The 14,750-nt window shown below is 42.4% G+C and overlaps 1 protein-coding gene across 1 annotated transcript in view; it reads left to right on the top strand.

Moving 5' to 3' along the window:
• Positions 1–14,750, top strand: part of LOC138952364 (transcription factor IIIB 90 kDa subunit-like) — a 40,590-nt gene that overhangs the window by 20,192 nt on the left and 5,648 nt on the right. The window contains exons 6-15 of the mRNA XM_070324022.1: positions 182–331; positions 776–869; positions 3,155–3,281; positions 3,746–3,863; positions 5,122–5,415; positions 6,063–6,124; positions 6,631–6,712; positions 7,298–7,356; positions 8,087–8,334; positions 8,947–8,977. Of these exons, the coding sequence (XP_070180123.1) occupies positions 182–331; positions 776–869; positions 3,155–3,281; positions 3,746–3,863; positions 5,122–5,415; positions 6,063–6,124; positions 6,631–6,712; positions 7,298–7,356; positions 8,087–8,334; positions 8,947–8,977 (1,265 nt within the window). The remainder of the gene's footprint in view (positions 1–181; positions 332–775; positions 870–3,154; positions 3,282–3,745; positions 3,864–5,121; positions 5,416–6,062; positions 6,125–6,630; positions 6,713–7,297; positions 7,357–8,086; positions 8,335–8,946; positions 8,978–14,750) is intronic.

Consider the following 14,750-nt stretch of genomic DNA (forward strand, 5'->3'; position numbering starts at 1 on the left):
ACTAATACACAAATAAGGGGGGTAAGGGGGGGGGGGGGGGTACCTATTGCTTTCAGGTTTTTTTCTTCTCACAAATTCATGATCTCATTGCTGGCAAATTGATGATGGGAAAGAGGAAAACAGATTGCTGACCTCACTGTTAAAATACCTGCTGCTCATTGTGTTATTTTTATGTGTGCAGATCCTTGTTTATACATTGATCGGTTTGCCGGGCGCCTTCAGTTTGGAGACAAGAACAAAGATGTTTGTTCAACAGCTCTGCGACTGGTGCAGAGAATGAAGAGAGACTGGATACACACAGGGCGAAGACCCTCAGGCTTATGTGGTGCAGGTACAACTATTTACTCTTCGGTGTGTGTGTGTGTGTGTGTGTGTGTGTGTGTATGTGTGTGTGTAAGATAAACGAACTGAGGGGTACTTTCTGGGTTTACAGTGATATCTCTCTCTCTCTCTCTCTCTCTCTCTCTCTCTCTCTCTCTCCCAGTCTCTCTCAGTGTGTGTGTGTGTGTTTATGTCTGTGTGTGTGTGTGTGTGTGCATGCGTGCGTGTGTATGGGTGTGTGTGTGTGTGCCTGGCCCTGCAGGTGTGAGAGAGAGAGGGAAAAAAAAGAGAGAATAATTATAAAGTGTGTCCGTGTTTGCAGTAGATTTAGGTGTAATAGGCATATGTTTGTCTATCAATGTGCTGACCGTACAGTGTTGTGTGTTTCAGCACTACTGACCATACAGTGTTGTGTGTTTCAGCACTACTGACCATACAGTGTTGTGTGTTTCAGCACTACTCGTGGCAGCCAGGATGCACGACTTCAATCGTACTGTCAAAGAAGTGATCAAAGTTGTCAAGGTGTGCGAGTCGACAGTTCGCAAAAGGTAATACCTTGAGCTTATTGGCTATTTGATATGATTTCTGCACACACCACTCCCCCCCCCCATCCCCTCCTCACTCACCCCACCATTTTGTGTGTGCACATCTTCCCTTCATGCTGTTTGTATACCTAGATCTCCACTCTGGATATGATCGTCTCACATCAAAGCTAACAAAGCAAGAATACCCTAAATCCACCCCGAGAAAAAACCCATTAAACTCAAATCAAGCTAAAAACAAACACCAACCAAAGCACAATCAACAGCAGCAACAACATCTACAGGAAAACAAAAGTGAACCAATATCTTCTTCTACTGCGTTTATGGGCTGTGACTCCCATGTGCACACATAAGCGCGAGTGGGCTTTTAAGTGTACATTGGCTATTTTTTTCCTCAGCAGTAGTGCTGGCTTTAAAACCAGTATACCTTGATCGGCGAGGGATTTATTTTCCAGTGTCAATTTTGTGCAGACTCTCCTCGGTGTCTGAACACCCCTATGTGCATGCGCACGATAAAGATCCCAAGTTCATATTGAAAGTCTCAGGGCTTGGAAACATGAATACACGCATGCAGGGCCCCCAAAAAAGAATGAGTCGCGTGAAGCGATATAAAAACATTTAGTCAGTCGTTATCAAACTTTAAAGATCAATACCAGAAGCCAGTCATCAGCAAGACTACCTTTAGATAATCTCGGCTAACAATACCCGAAGACAGAGGTGGGTCACGCTTGTCTCCGCGAAGCATGCGACCGTAGTACTTACTGAACCTATTTTCTTTCATTCTGAGCACATTTTCTACATATCTATATATTTTTGAATTCAGGCGAAGAAGAACAATGCAATCATTTTTACATTTAGTCAAGTTTTGACTAAATGTTTTAATGTAGAGGGGGGAATCGAGACACGAGGGTCGTGGTGTATGTGTGTGTGTGTGTGTGTGTGTGTGTGTGTGTACATGTGTGTGTGTGTGTGTGTGTGTGTGTAGAGCGATTCAGAGAAAACTACTGGACCGATCTTCATGAAACTTCACATGAGAGATCCTGAGTATGGTATCTCCAGACGGTTTTTTTCATTTTTTTGATAAATAGATTAGCTTTGATGACGTCATATCCGGCTTTTCGTGAAAGTTGAGGCGGCACTGTCACGCTCTAATTTTTCAACCAAATTGGTTGAAATTTTGGTCAAGTAATCTTCGACGAAGCCTGGACTTTGGTATTGCATTTCAGCTTGGAGGCTTACAAATTAATTAATGAGTTTGCTCATTAAAGTTGTCATTAAAATCGATTTTTCGCAAACAGATTTAAGATTGATTGCATCGTATTCTTCATCATATTCTGAATCTAAAAATATATACATATGTCATGTTTACTCTTAAAATGTGATCACAATTAACGACAATAGATTAATTAGTCTTACGATAAAAATTTACGAAATCGATCCAAAAATGATTTAATCTTATTCTTTATCATTTCCCGATTCCAAAAACATATAGATATGATAGGTTGTATTCAAAACAAGCTCCAAAAGTTAACAAGAATACAGAAAAGCGCGTTTTTCTGCTGAGCACAATACGCTACCGCGCTATTCTGGCATGTTAATTTCACTGCGTTTTGCACGTGGAAGATGAGCGATTTCCTTCTCGCGGGGATTGACGAAGCTGTACTGTCTTGGTGAAAAACTACAGTGCGTTCAGTTTCATTCCGTGAGTTCGACAGCTTGACTAAATGTAGTAATTTCGCCTTACGTGACTTGTTTAATCTGCTTCTGAAAAATCGATTTTTATGACAACTTTAATGAGCAAACTAATTAACTAATTTTTAAGCTTCATAGCTGAAATGCAATCCCATAGTCCGGAGGTCGTCGAAGATTGCTTGACCAAAAATTTCAATCAATTTGGTTGAAAAATGAGGTCGTGACAGTGCTGCCTCAACTTTCACTAAAAGCCGGATATGATGTCATCCAAGATACTTATCAAAAAAATGAAAAAGATGTCTGGGGATATCATACCAAGGAACTTTCATGTCAAGTTTCATGAAGATCGGTCCAGTAGTTTTATTGGAATCACTCTACACACACACACACACATACATGATGTACACACACACACACCACCACCCTTGATTCGATTCCCCGTCTATGTTAAAACATTCAGTCAAGACTTGACTAAATGTAAAAAGGGTAGCGCCGTACTGCTATAGCAGCTTATTTTCCCCAGTGAAAAAGCAGCTCGAATTTCCATGAGGGTAACCTCACAGGTTTATACAAATTACCTTATCCTTATCGTTGTGCAGGCTGACAGAGTTTGAAGACACCCCTAGCAGTCAGCTGACCATTGAGGAGTTCCACAACATTGACCTGGAGGAGGCCCAGGACCCGCCGTGTTTCACAGAGGGAAAGAAGAGATCAAAGATGGCGCAGGTACAAACTTTATGCCATTTTCCCCCATGACACGGAGATTAACTCCGTCAATTTCAAACTCATTGCAAAGTAACTATTGCGGATTTAAATTTTTATTTTTATTTTGCTCAAACATTGCAGTAGGCCAATAGATATGGAAACAAATATGTGTAAAAGGTTGATGATAAATGGATATAATTATTTAACAGTTACTTCTATCTCAAATAGAGTGGGGAAATAACATGAAAATGGTCCACCATAAGATATTGAAGAAGCACAGGGTTTATTATAAAGTTAATTTCACTTTTCTGTAACAGTAACCCAGAATAAAAGCTAAATATGTTAATATTCTCCTATGAGAGAGATAAGTACGGAAGTGCATGAAAAGATGTGAACAGTGAAGCAGGAAAATTCCATCCTTATCACTGTTGTGCTCTTGTAGTGTGTTAACTTTATATAAGATGTCTATCCATTTGTGAGCACAGCTGGAAGAGCAAGACCCTAAGCTGAACAGCCATCTGCAGGAGGTGGAATCTCTACAGGAGGAGATAGAGAAGTCTTTGGTGCCCAAGAAACCTTGTGGAATATATGCAGCTTATGCCAGTAAGATTTTTTTCTGGTTATAGTTATTTTGGGTGTACATTTTTGTGATTTCTAGTGTATGTGGTGTGTGTGTGTGTGTGTGTGTGTGTGTGTGTGTGTGTGTGTGTGTGTGTGTGTGTGTGTGTGTGTGTGTGTGTGTGTGTGTGTGTGTGTGTGCTGCAGTAACAATTTTGCAACAATTAAGAACCTCGATTACATTTGTTTACTCTTGTTGGATGTGTGCATCAACTTTGTTTCTTCCATTTTCATTGTCTTGTAAGACCCTTGTAATTTTTATATTTAGTCAAGTTTTGACTAAATATTTTAACATCGAGGGGGAATCGAAACGAGGGTCGTGGTGTATGTGCGTGTGTGTGTGTGCGTGTGTGTGTGTGTGTAGAGCGATTCAGACTAAACTACTGGACCGATCTTTATGAAATTTGACATGAGAGTTCCTGGGTATGAAATCCCCGAACGTTTTTCTCATTTTTTTGATAAATGTCTTTGATGACGTCATATCCGGCTTTTCGTGAAAGTTGAGGCGGCACTGTCACGCCCTCATTTTTCAACCAAATTGGTTGAAATTTTGGTCAAGTAATCTTCGACGAAGCCCGGACTTCGGTATTGCATTTCAGCTTGGTGGCTTAAAAATTAATTAATGACTTTGGTCATTAAAAATCTGAAAATTGTAAAAAAAAATAAAAATTTATAAAACGATCCAAATTTACGTTTATCTTATTCTCCATCATTTGCTGATTCCAAAAACATATAAATATGTTATATTAGGTTTAAAAACAAGCTCTAAAAATTAAATATATAAAAATTATTATCAAAATTAAATTGTCCAAATCAATTTAAAAACACTTTCATCTTATTCCTTGTCGGTTCCTGATTCCAAAAACACATAGATATGATATGTTTGGATTAAAAACACGCTCAGAAAGTTAAAACAAAGAGAGGTACAGAAAAGCGTGCTATCCTTCTTAGCGCAACTACTACCCCGCTCTTCTTGTCAATTTCACTGCCTTTGCCATGAGCGGTGGACTGACGATGCTACGAGTATACGGTCTTGCTGAAAAATGGCATTGCGTTCAGTTTCATTCTGTGAGTTCGACAGCTACTTGACTAAATATTGTATTTTCGCCTTACGCGACTTGTTTTACTTAGTTTACTCAAATTACTGATCTGTTCCGGTGTCTCAGAATACTGAACTTGTGTAGGAGATAACAGGATACAAAGATAACAATTTTAAAGCACTTTTTGTGTGCTCTTTTTTCAGAGATGGCAGGGGAGGACACGTCCACATCGAAGAGCACAGAAGTGGCAGCTGTGACGAGTTTTCTTGAAAAAGAAACGTTAAAAGACGTGATGACAGACACGGAGCGAGAGTCCCTCTCTTTACCCACCATTCAGGTGACGGAGCCTGGGGCAGAGGAGAGTGCTCGAAACATAAAGAAGGAAGAGAGAGAACTGATGGAGAAAGGGATGAGAGTTCCCAGCCTTGCTCCCACAACGGCCAGCCTAGGGATCAAGAGTATGGTGGAGGACTGCATTATTGAATCAGAAAAACCTGGTAAGGATTGGAGACCTGACATTGACTGTTTGTGTGTGTGGGCAGGTGTATGTGGTGTGTTTGTGGGTGTTTGTGTGTGTGTGGGTGTGTGTCTGTGGAGCAAATTTTGAGGAGAGAGAGAGAGAGAGAGAGAGACAGACAGACAGACAGACAGACAGAGACAGACAGACAGACAGTCAGACAGACAGACAGACAGACAGACGTGTGTGGGCAGGTGTGTTGGTAGGTGGGTGGTTGGGTTGGTGTGTGTGTGTGTGTGTGTGTGTGTGTGTGTGTGTGTGTGTGTGGAGCAAATTTGGAGGAGAGAGACAGACAGACAGACAGACAGACAGAACTCAAACTCAAAAACTTACTTACTCAAGTAAAAATAAAAATAAACAAATAGACTGCCAACGTTCCAAAATTCAGAATCAAAATGTTGATTCTTAGTTACTCGAGGAAGTCATTGCCAGATCCATGTGGCCTTGTCTTTAGAGCTTGTCCTTGTCAATCTATTGAACACATAAAAAAAGAAAAGAAAAAGGCAAGAATGCTTGTGGCCTACCTATTTATTTGTTTATTGAATTTATTTATACGTTGATTTATATGCTTATTTCTTAGTTTATTCAAATTGATGTTTATTCATTCACTTGTTTATTTATTTACAGGTGAGGAAGAAGAAGGCGGAGAGCTAGATCTCGAAGGAATAAATGATGAAGAACTAGATGCAGTGAGTATGGCGTGATCAAATGTGATCTATTGCGGAAACCTGTGCAAAGATGTGGTAGAACTTACCTGTTCATGACCCCGAGCTCATTCTTGAGGGACTGATTTTTCTGTGTGTAGGGAATGGATTTCTTGTAACCCATGAAATTGAAAGGACTAGTTCACTTTTTAGATTGTCCAACCAAGCCTGAAAGTGTACTAATTTCTGGTTTGAACTTATGCTGCTGTTTTCAACTTCCTATCCATAATTAATGTAAAAAAAAAAGCCTCCATAGGCAAAAATGATACACTCGTTTTGTGATGTCCTTGTCTTAGTGAATAATGATTTTGTTGTTGTGTGTTAACAATGATTGTCTCACCAACTGTCATTTTTGTTTTTTTTAGAGTTGTTGTTAGATCTTAGGTAAAAATCCACTCGTGCAAAAACACGAGTGTACATGGGAATTTCAGCCCATGAACGCAGAAGAAGAAGAAGATCTTATGTTTGACTGATGCTTGTTTCCATTACAGTTGCTGCTGACAGAGGATGAAGTGAAGCTCAAGACTGAGATCTGGATGAAAGAAAACGAGGACTATCTCAAAGCACAGAAAGGTAACATATAACCTGCCTCTCTTATTTCTTACCTGAAAGGGTTGGTTTAAGTTGCTGATCAGGGCAGAGGTGCACGAAACAAAACTGGGTGCCACCCAACTGTTTGGGAACAAGATGCGGGGTCTGATTGGTTGAAATCATAACAAATCTCAATTTGGGTGGCACCCAGTTTTGCCTCATTCACCTCAGCCCAGGTGTTCAGAGTGTGGAACACAAATATCCTACAAAACTGCTCAACCCACACATTTGTGGCATCCGGGGCTGTCTTGTAGAAGTAGCTGTGAGGAACAAAGGAAGAATCTTTCAACTACCGTACATGTCCATTGAGGACATAGACATCACATTCACAGTCTGAGAAATGGCAAGCCTACATTTGAATACAGAAGATATGTTGCTCTGAATGGTTTGCTGAACGTTAAACAGAGATATAATGCAGACGTCAGCATGGTATCACGTGATTTTTTTGTAACTGAACTTACTGCAGATTGAGGGCAAGGTTGTGTCATGTGGTATATATGACTCATCACACTTTTTTTGTTTCCTTTTGCTCCTTTCTGACAGCTGATTTTTTTTCTTGTTTTGCAGAAAAAGAGGAAAGACGGATTAAGGAGGAGCTGGAACAAGGGTCAAAACCAGAGAAAAAGGCACGTATGAAGATTTTTTTGTGGTGAACTTAATGATGTAGTGGTAGTGATAATCCTGATGGCAAATGTAAAAAAAAAAAGACTGTGTGAGGTGTTGACTATGTATTTCTCAAAGAACAAGATTTATGTGAAAACTTCAAGATAGCCTGGTGAAATTCCACAAGGTTATACACACATACAATGACATTGGCCCCCCTCACCCCCCCCCCCCCCCCCCTCTGCCCTCTTTTAAGACCTAAAACGTTTAATCACTGACAAAAACACATTCAATAGAACATTAATGCATGTCGACCTGGGGATCTTTGAAGAATACAGGCAGACAAATAATAATGAGACGGTGAACAGTAAAAAAACTTAGCAGACACAACATTACAAGTCTGTCTGTTTCCAATTTCGGCAAGAAGTTCATTATATTGTGCAATGTATATTATATAGTGCGTGTGTGTGTGTCCGCGCGTGTGTTTGTGATAATGTTTTATAGTGCAATGTGTTATTCATTGATATATGTGTGACTGCACTGTAAATAACGTTATGTTGTTGTTGTATTTTCTTTCAATGATTGTACAACGCTTTGAGCAGGGTTAAATCCTGGATACATGTGCTTTAGAAATATTATGCTTATTATTATTATTATTATTATATTGAACGTATTTGCACACAGAAAAAGCGATACAAGCGGCGAAACACATCCTTTGAGGTTCATATATTCAACATAATTATTTGCACACAGAAAAAGCGATACAAGCGGCGAAACACAGCCTTTGTGGAGGCGGCGTCGGCCACAGAAGCCCTGGCCATGGTCATCCAGGAGAAGAAGCTGTCCAACAAGATCAACTACAAGGTGCTGGACAACCTCAAGGCCATTCAGACATCCGTGTCGCAGCTGGCTGCCAGCAGGGCAGGTGGCGAGGCTAGCATGAAGATGAACGTATCTTCACCTGGACCGTCCATTTTGAAAGCGGAGCCTGTGCTCAACAGGTAAATAAGGGGATTTAGCAGCATACCAGAAAGTTTGAATTTAATGCCTTATTAGTGCCAATTACCATTACTTCTGCTGAGTTTTGTTTGGTTTATTATGTTCTGTGTCTGAGCCATCCATTTTGAAAACGGAGCCTCAGTGATCAACAGGTAAATGAGAGGACTTAGCAGCATACCAGAAAGTTTGGAAATGATTGCCTTACCATTATTTCTTCTTACCTGTCCTAACCAGTATTTGTGCGAGCTTTGTTTGGTTTATTATGGTCTGTGTCTGCGCCCTTTATTTTGAAAACGGACCCCGTACTTCTGCACAGGTAAATGACAAAACTTGGGCACTTTTCTATGGGGAGAGAAAACCGATTCATCTGCGAAAACATTTTGACTAAAGAACCAATTTCATTTACAGGGAGGAAAAAACTATTCAGCTTCTAAAAGGGATTGAAAAACAACAGCAAAACTACAAAGACTGTTTTTACATCAGTTGTGCATTACAATTTAAAGTTGAATTATTGTCCTTTTTGTGTTCGATATTTTAACATAGTTTATTCCTCATCAGTTTTGAAATCAAGTTGTATTTCTGAGACAGCATATTTTTGTTTTTGTTTGTTGCAGATTTAAAAAGCCCAGCCTGCTGTCAGACGAGGTCAGTATGTAGTGTTGTGAATCATATGTGTTCCATGCATGTGGATTTTGATGTGTCTTTTGGTCCAGATTGTCCTGAATCAGATGCCATGTAAAAATATAGAAAAAAACACACCACAAAACTGAATAACAATCTTCCTACCAGAAAGATTTGTTTGCACAGAGTTGCCAAGTGATCAAAAAAGTATTTTATTATGATTGTCTGTGATAGGAATGCGGTGGGCGGAAAACACAGTCCAGTACGTATTGGACAATGTTTAACTGCTCTTTGAAGGGATTTGAATTGATTGAAGGTCATTTAAATCTGATGTAGGATGACTCCTCAGCTACTTGGTAGTGGTCTGAAACTTGCTGATATTGATTATGGCAGTTTTGTTTGTCAAGGGAGGTTACCTTTCTCTTACACTTTGAAAACGCACGAGTACTCCTTTCCCTTGCATGTTGCTAATGGCCCTGTCACACCTTAACGTATTAGCCAGCGTATGCCGACGTATCAAACTTTCCCTAAAACGCTGGCGTACGCTGAACTATCCATGTTTTTTTCAATTTTGGGCGTATACATAGCGTATTTATAACGAATTGGGCGTATACATAGCGTATTCATAACGAGTTTGACGTACACATATTGTGATAGTAACGTATATAGAAGATTTCGATAACTTCAGTGATGTACATTTTTCTAGCAGCCTTTAGGACAATTGTCCTGAAGACTGAAAATCAATAGGACACAGTGTCCTGAGATTGCAATTTCAATAGGACAAAAACACGACTCGTAAAACCGCATTTAAACAGATTTTTCAGTTTAAATTCTTCCACCTTCCGCGACTGTCATGACTAGATACTCAAAGGATTGAATCACATTTCAAAGTTATTTGAACAGTTGTCGGTTTTTTTTCACTGCCCATCTGTCGACAATGTTTTTCAGGTAGGCATCTGACCGTTCTGCGGGTCCCTCAAGTTTTGCTTTCAGGATCATGTCCTGGGTTTTGACACACAATCGGTTTCTTCGAGCCGTACACACCAAGTTCTGTGCACTGAATCCTCTCTCAACGATTTATTGCTGAGCCAATGAATGCACTCGAGGCACCATATGGGTTCGGTTTTCTTTTTTTCTTCTTGATCCAACTTGAGGATAAATTAATTCAAAGAATCAGATCCCATATGGTGCCTCGTTCACTCAACAAACTGGTCACACGCAGTGCATACTTTCGCTTGGCAAAACCGAAACCAGCTTTCCTCACGCAGTGTTTACTTTCGCTTGGCAAAACCGAAACAAGCTTTCCTCTTGAAAATTGAACAGTCCGCATGTCCGCTTCATTGTCAAAAACGATCGGACCCTTGACCACTTCTTCTGTAGGTTAATCGGACCTGTGTCCTGCTGGGGTTAAAGCTATAGGTCCTGGGGAAATTGGATCGGTCAGAGACCGGAGACCGACTAAAATGTACATCACTGTAACTTATAGATAACATATACCAACGAATGCTTAACGTGTTGCCGGCGTTCACAACTTATGTCCAACGATAGTCTAACGTATGCATAACGTATGCATAACGTATGCAGCGTATCGCCGACGATCACATGTCGTAGCCTATAAAAAAAAAATTAAAAAAAAGGGTGAAGGCATCGTCACCGATGAAGAAGTAGGGCACATCCTCGTTGTGGTTGGGAAGAGGCTCAGGGTCAGGAAAACCTAGGGTACGCATTCCTTCAGCTCACAGGAGTTGTATATCTGCGCATCTGATGCTGATCCAGTACCACTAATATCTGCCCAAATGAATTTGTAGTCGGCATCTACAAGCGCCATCAGAACAATGGAGTAGAATCCTTTGTAGTTGAAGTATAGACTCCCACTCTTTGGGGGACAGCGGCAGGCCACGTGCTTCCCATCAAGTGCCCCACATGTATTGGGAAAGTTCCATCTTTGGAAGAACTTATCAGCTACAGCGCGCCAACTCTCCGGAGTACTTGGGCAGACCAGCACCTCATCCACATATTCGTCAATAATGGCTTGACAGACATCTCTGACCACAAGGGACTGGGTGTTGTGAGGGACCCTGGTGACAGTGTTCACAATGTGAGGGACCCTGGTGACAGTGTTCACAATGTTACAGACCCTGGTGACAGTGTTCACAATGTTACAGACCCTGGTGACAGTGTTCACAATGTTACAGACCCTGGTGACAGTGTTCACAATGTTACAGACCCTGGTGACAGTGTTCACAATGTTACAGACCCTGGTGACAGTGTTCACAATGTGAGGGACCCTGGTGACAGTGTTCACAATGTTACAGACCCTGGTGACAGTGTTCACAATGTTACAGACCCTGGTGACAGTGTTCACAATGTTACAGACCCTGGTGACAGTGTTCACAATGTTACAGACCCTGGTGACAGTGTTCACAATGTTACAGACCCTGGTGACAGTGTTCACAATGTGAGGGACCCTGGTGACAGTGTTCACAATGTTACAGACCCTGGTGACAGTGTTCACAATGTTACAGACCCTGGTGACAGTGTTCACAATGTTACAGACCCTGGTGACAGTGTTCACAATGTTACAGACCCTGGTGACAGTGTTCACAATGTTACAGACCCTGGTGACAGTGTTCACAATGTGAGGGACCCTGGTGACAGTGTTCACAATGTTACAGACCCTGGTGACAGTGTTCACAATGTTACAGACCCTGGTGACAGTGTTCACAATGTTACAGACCCTGGTGACAGTGTTCACAATGTTACAGACCCTGGTGACAGTGTTCACAATGTTACAGACCCTGGTGACAGTGTTCACAATGTTACAGACCCTGGTGACAGTGTTCACAATGTTACAGACCCTGGTGACAGTGTTCACAATGTTACAGACCCTGGTGACAGTGTTCACAATGTTACAGACCCTGGTGACAGTGTTCACAATGTGAGGGACCCTGGTGACAGTGTTCACAATGTTACAGACCCTGGTGACAGTGTTCACAATGTTACAGACCCTGGTGACAGTGTTCACAATGTTACAGACCCTGGTGACAGTGTTCACAATGTTACAGACCCTGGTGACAGTGTTCACAATGTTACAGACCCTGGTGACAGTGTTCACAATGTGAGGGACCCTGGTGACAGTGTTCACAATGTTACAGACCCTGGTGACAGTGTTCACAATGTTACAGACCCTGGTGACAGTGTTCACAATGTTACAGACCCTGGTGACAGTGTTCACAATGTTACAGACCCTGGTGACAGTGTTCACAATGTTACAGACCCTGGTGACAGTGTTCACAATGTGAGGGACCCTGGTGACAGTGTTCACAATGTTACAGACCCTGGTGACAGTGTTCACAATGTTACAGACCCTGGTGACAGTGTTCACAATGTTACAGACCCTGGTGACAGTGTTCACAATGTTACAGACCCTGGTGACAGTGTTCACAATGTTACAGACCCTGGTGACAGTGTTCACAATGTTACAGACCCTGGTGACAGTGTTCACAATGTTACAGACCCTGGTGACAGTGTTCACAATGTTACAGACCCTGGTGACAGTGTTCACAATGTTACAGACCCTGGTGACAGTGTTCACAATGTTACAGACCCTGGTGACAGTGTTCACAATGTTACAGACCCTGGTGACAGTGTTCACAATGTGAGGGACCCTGGTGACAGTGTTCACAATGTTACAGACCCTGGTGACAGTGTTCACAATGTGAGGGACCCTGGTGACAGTGTTCACAATGTTACAGACCCTGGTGACAGTGTTCACAATGTTACAGACCCTGGTGACAGTGTTCACAATGTTACAGACCCTGGTGACAGTGTTCACAATGTGAGGGACCCTGGTGACAGTGTTCACAATGTTACAGACCCTGGTGACAGTGTTCACAATGTTACAGACCCTGGTGACAGTGTTCACAATGTTACAGACCCTGGTGACAGTGTTCACAATGTTACAGACCCTGGTGACAGTGTTCACAATGTTACAGACCCTGGTGACAGTGTTCACAATGTGAGGGACCCTGGTGACAGTGTTCACAATGTTACAGACCCTGGTGACAGTGTTCACAATGTTACAGACCCTGGTGACAGTGTTCACAATGTTACAGACCCTGGTGACAGTGTTCACAATGTTACAGACCCTGGTGACAGTGTTCACAATGTTACAGACCCTGGTGACAGTGTTCACAATGTTACAGACCCTGGTGACAGTGTTCACAATGTTACAGACCCTGGTGACAGTGTTCACAATGTTACAGACCCTGGTGACAGTGTTCACAATGTTACAGACCCTGGTGACAGTGTTCACAATGTGAGGGACCCTGGTGACAGTGTTCACAATGTTACAGACCCTGGTGACAGTGTTCACAATGTTACAGACCCTGGTGACAGTGTTCACAATGTTACAGACCCTGGTGACAGTGTTCACAATGTTACAGACCCTGGTGACAGTGTTCACAATGTTACAGACCCTGGTGACAGTGTTCACAATGTGAGGGACCCTGGTGACAGTGTTCACAATGTTACAGACCCTGGTGACAGTGTTCACAATGTTACAGACCCTGGTGACAGTGTTCACAATGTTACAGACCCTGGTGACAGTGTTCACAATGTTACAGACCCTGGTGACAGTGTTCACAATGTTACAGACCCTGGTGACAGTGTTCACAATGTGAGGGACCCTGGTGACAGTGTTCACAATGTTACAGACCCTGGTGACAGTGTTCACAATGTTACAGACCCTGGTGACAGTGTTCACAATGTTACAGACCCTGGTGACAGTGTTCACAATGTTACAGACCCTGGTGACAGTGTTCACAATGTTACAGACCCTGGTGACAGTGTTCACAATGTTACAGACCCTGGTGACAGTGTTCACAATGTTACAGACCCTGGTGACAGTGTTCACAATGTTACAGACCCTGGTGACAGTGTTCACAATGTGAGGGACCCTGGTGACAGTGTTCACAATGTGAGGGACCCTGGTGACAGTGTTCACAATGTTACAGACCCTCCATCCGACCTTCATCGAGGCATACTTGTTCCCAGAGGCAAGGTGGCGTAAAGTTAGGTCCAACTTCATGCCAGGCTCAAGCGGATCCTTGTAGAAGGTGTACTGCTTGGTTATCCTTGTACCCACTCTGGCCAGCAGCTCGTCGAACATCGCTGGAGATATTCGCAGAAAGTTGGTGAAGGATGCATGGTCCTCGTTACGGAGTTCCACCATTAGCTGGTCATACATGCCAAACTGCCGTCGCCTCCCGATCCATGGTCTCACCCAGTTCCTTCTCCCCCGTTCACCTCTTGTTCTCCTTCGTCTACTGGCACGCACCTGGTACAGTGTCAAATCGATGAGGTCATGCTGATGTTGGAGGACAGCTAGTTGGTATTCTCGTCTCAGCCTTGCCGGATCTTCCATTTCTCGGATTACATGGACATCTGCTCACCAGGGAGTCTTGAGGAGTACAGGCGGTTTCCACCTGCGAACCCCATCTTTATATACCAATGCCCCATAAACGCTGCCAATACGCTTTTGTACGGCAGCTGTAAGTTAGAAACACGTTCAGTACGTTCTGTGGTCGTCCGGAACACGTTCAAAACGTCTTCATACGTCAATATGCGTTGGAGATACGTTCGACATACGTTCAAAGCACGTTACTCATAGGTTAGAGATACGTTTTGGGTACGTTTACTATTATCTCGACGTACGTCGACGTATTAGTAACGTGTGTGAACGTGTGCCAACGATCGCATAACTTACCTATAACGTACGGCCCGCTTATGCGGAACG

This window comes from Littorina saxatilis, linkage group LG17 (assembly GCF_037325665.1).
Source record: "Littorina saxatilis isolate snail1 linkage group LG17, US_GU_Lsax_2.0, whole genome shotgun sequence".
NCBI classification, from domain to species: domain Eukaryota; kingdom Metazoa; phylum Mollusca; class Gastropoda; order Littorinimorpha; family Littorinidae; genus Littorina; species Littorina saxatilis.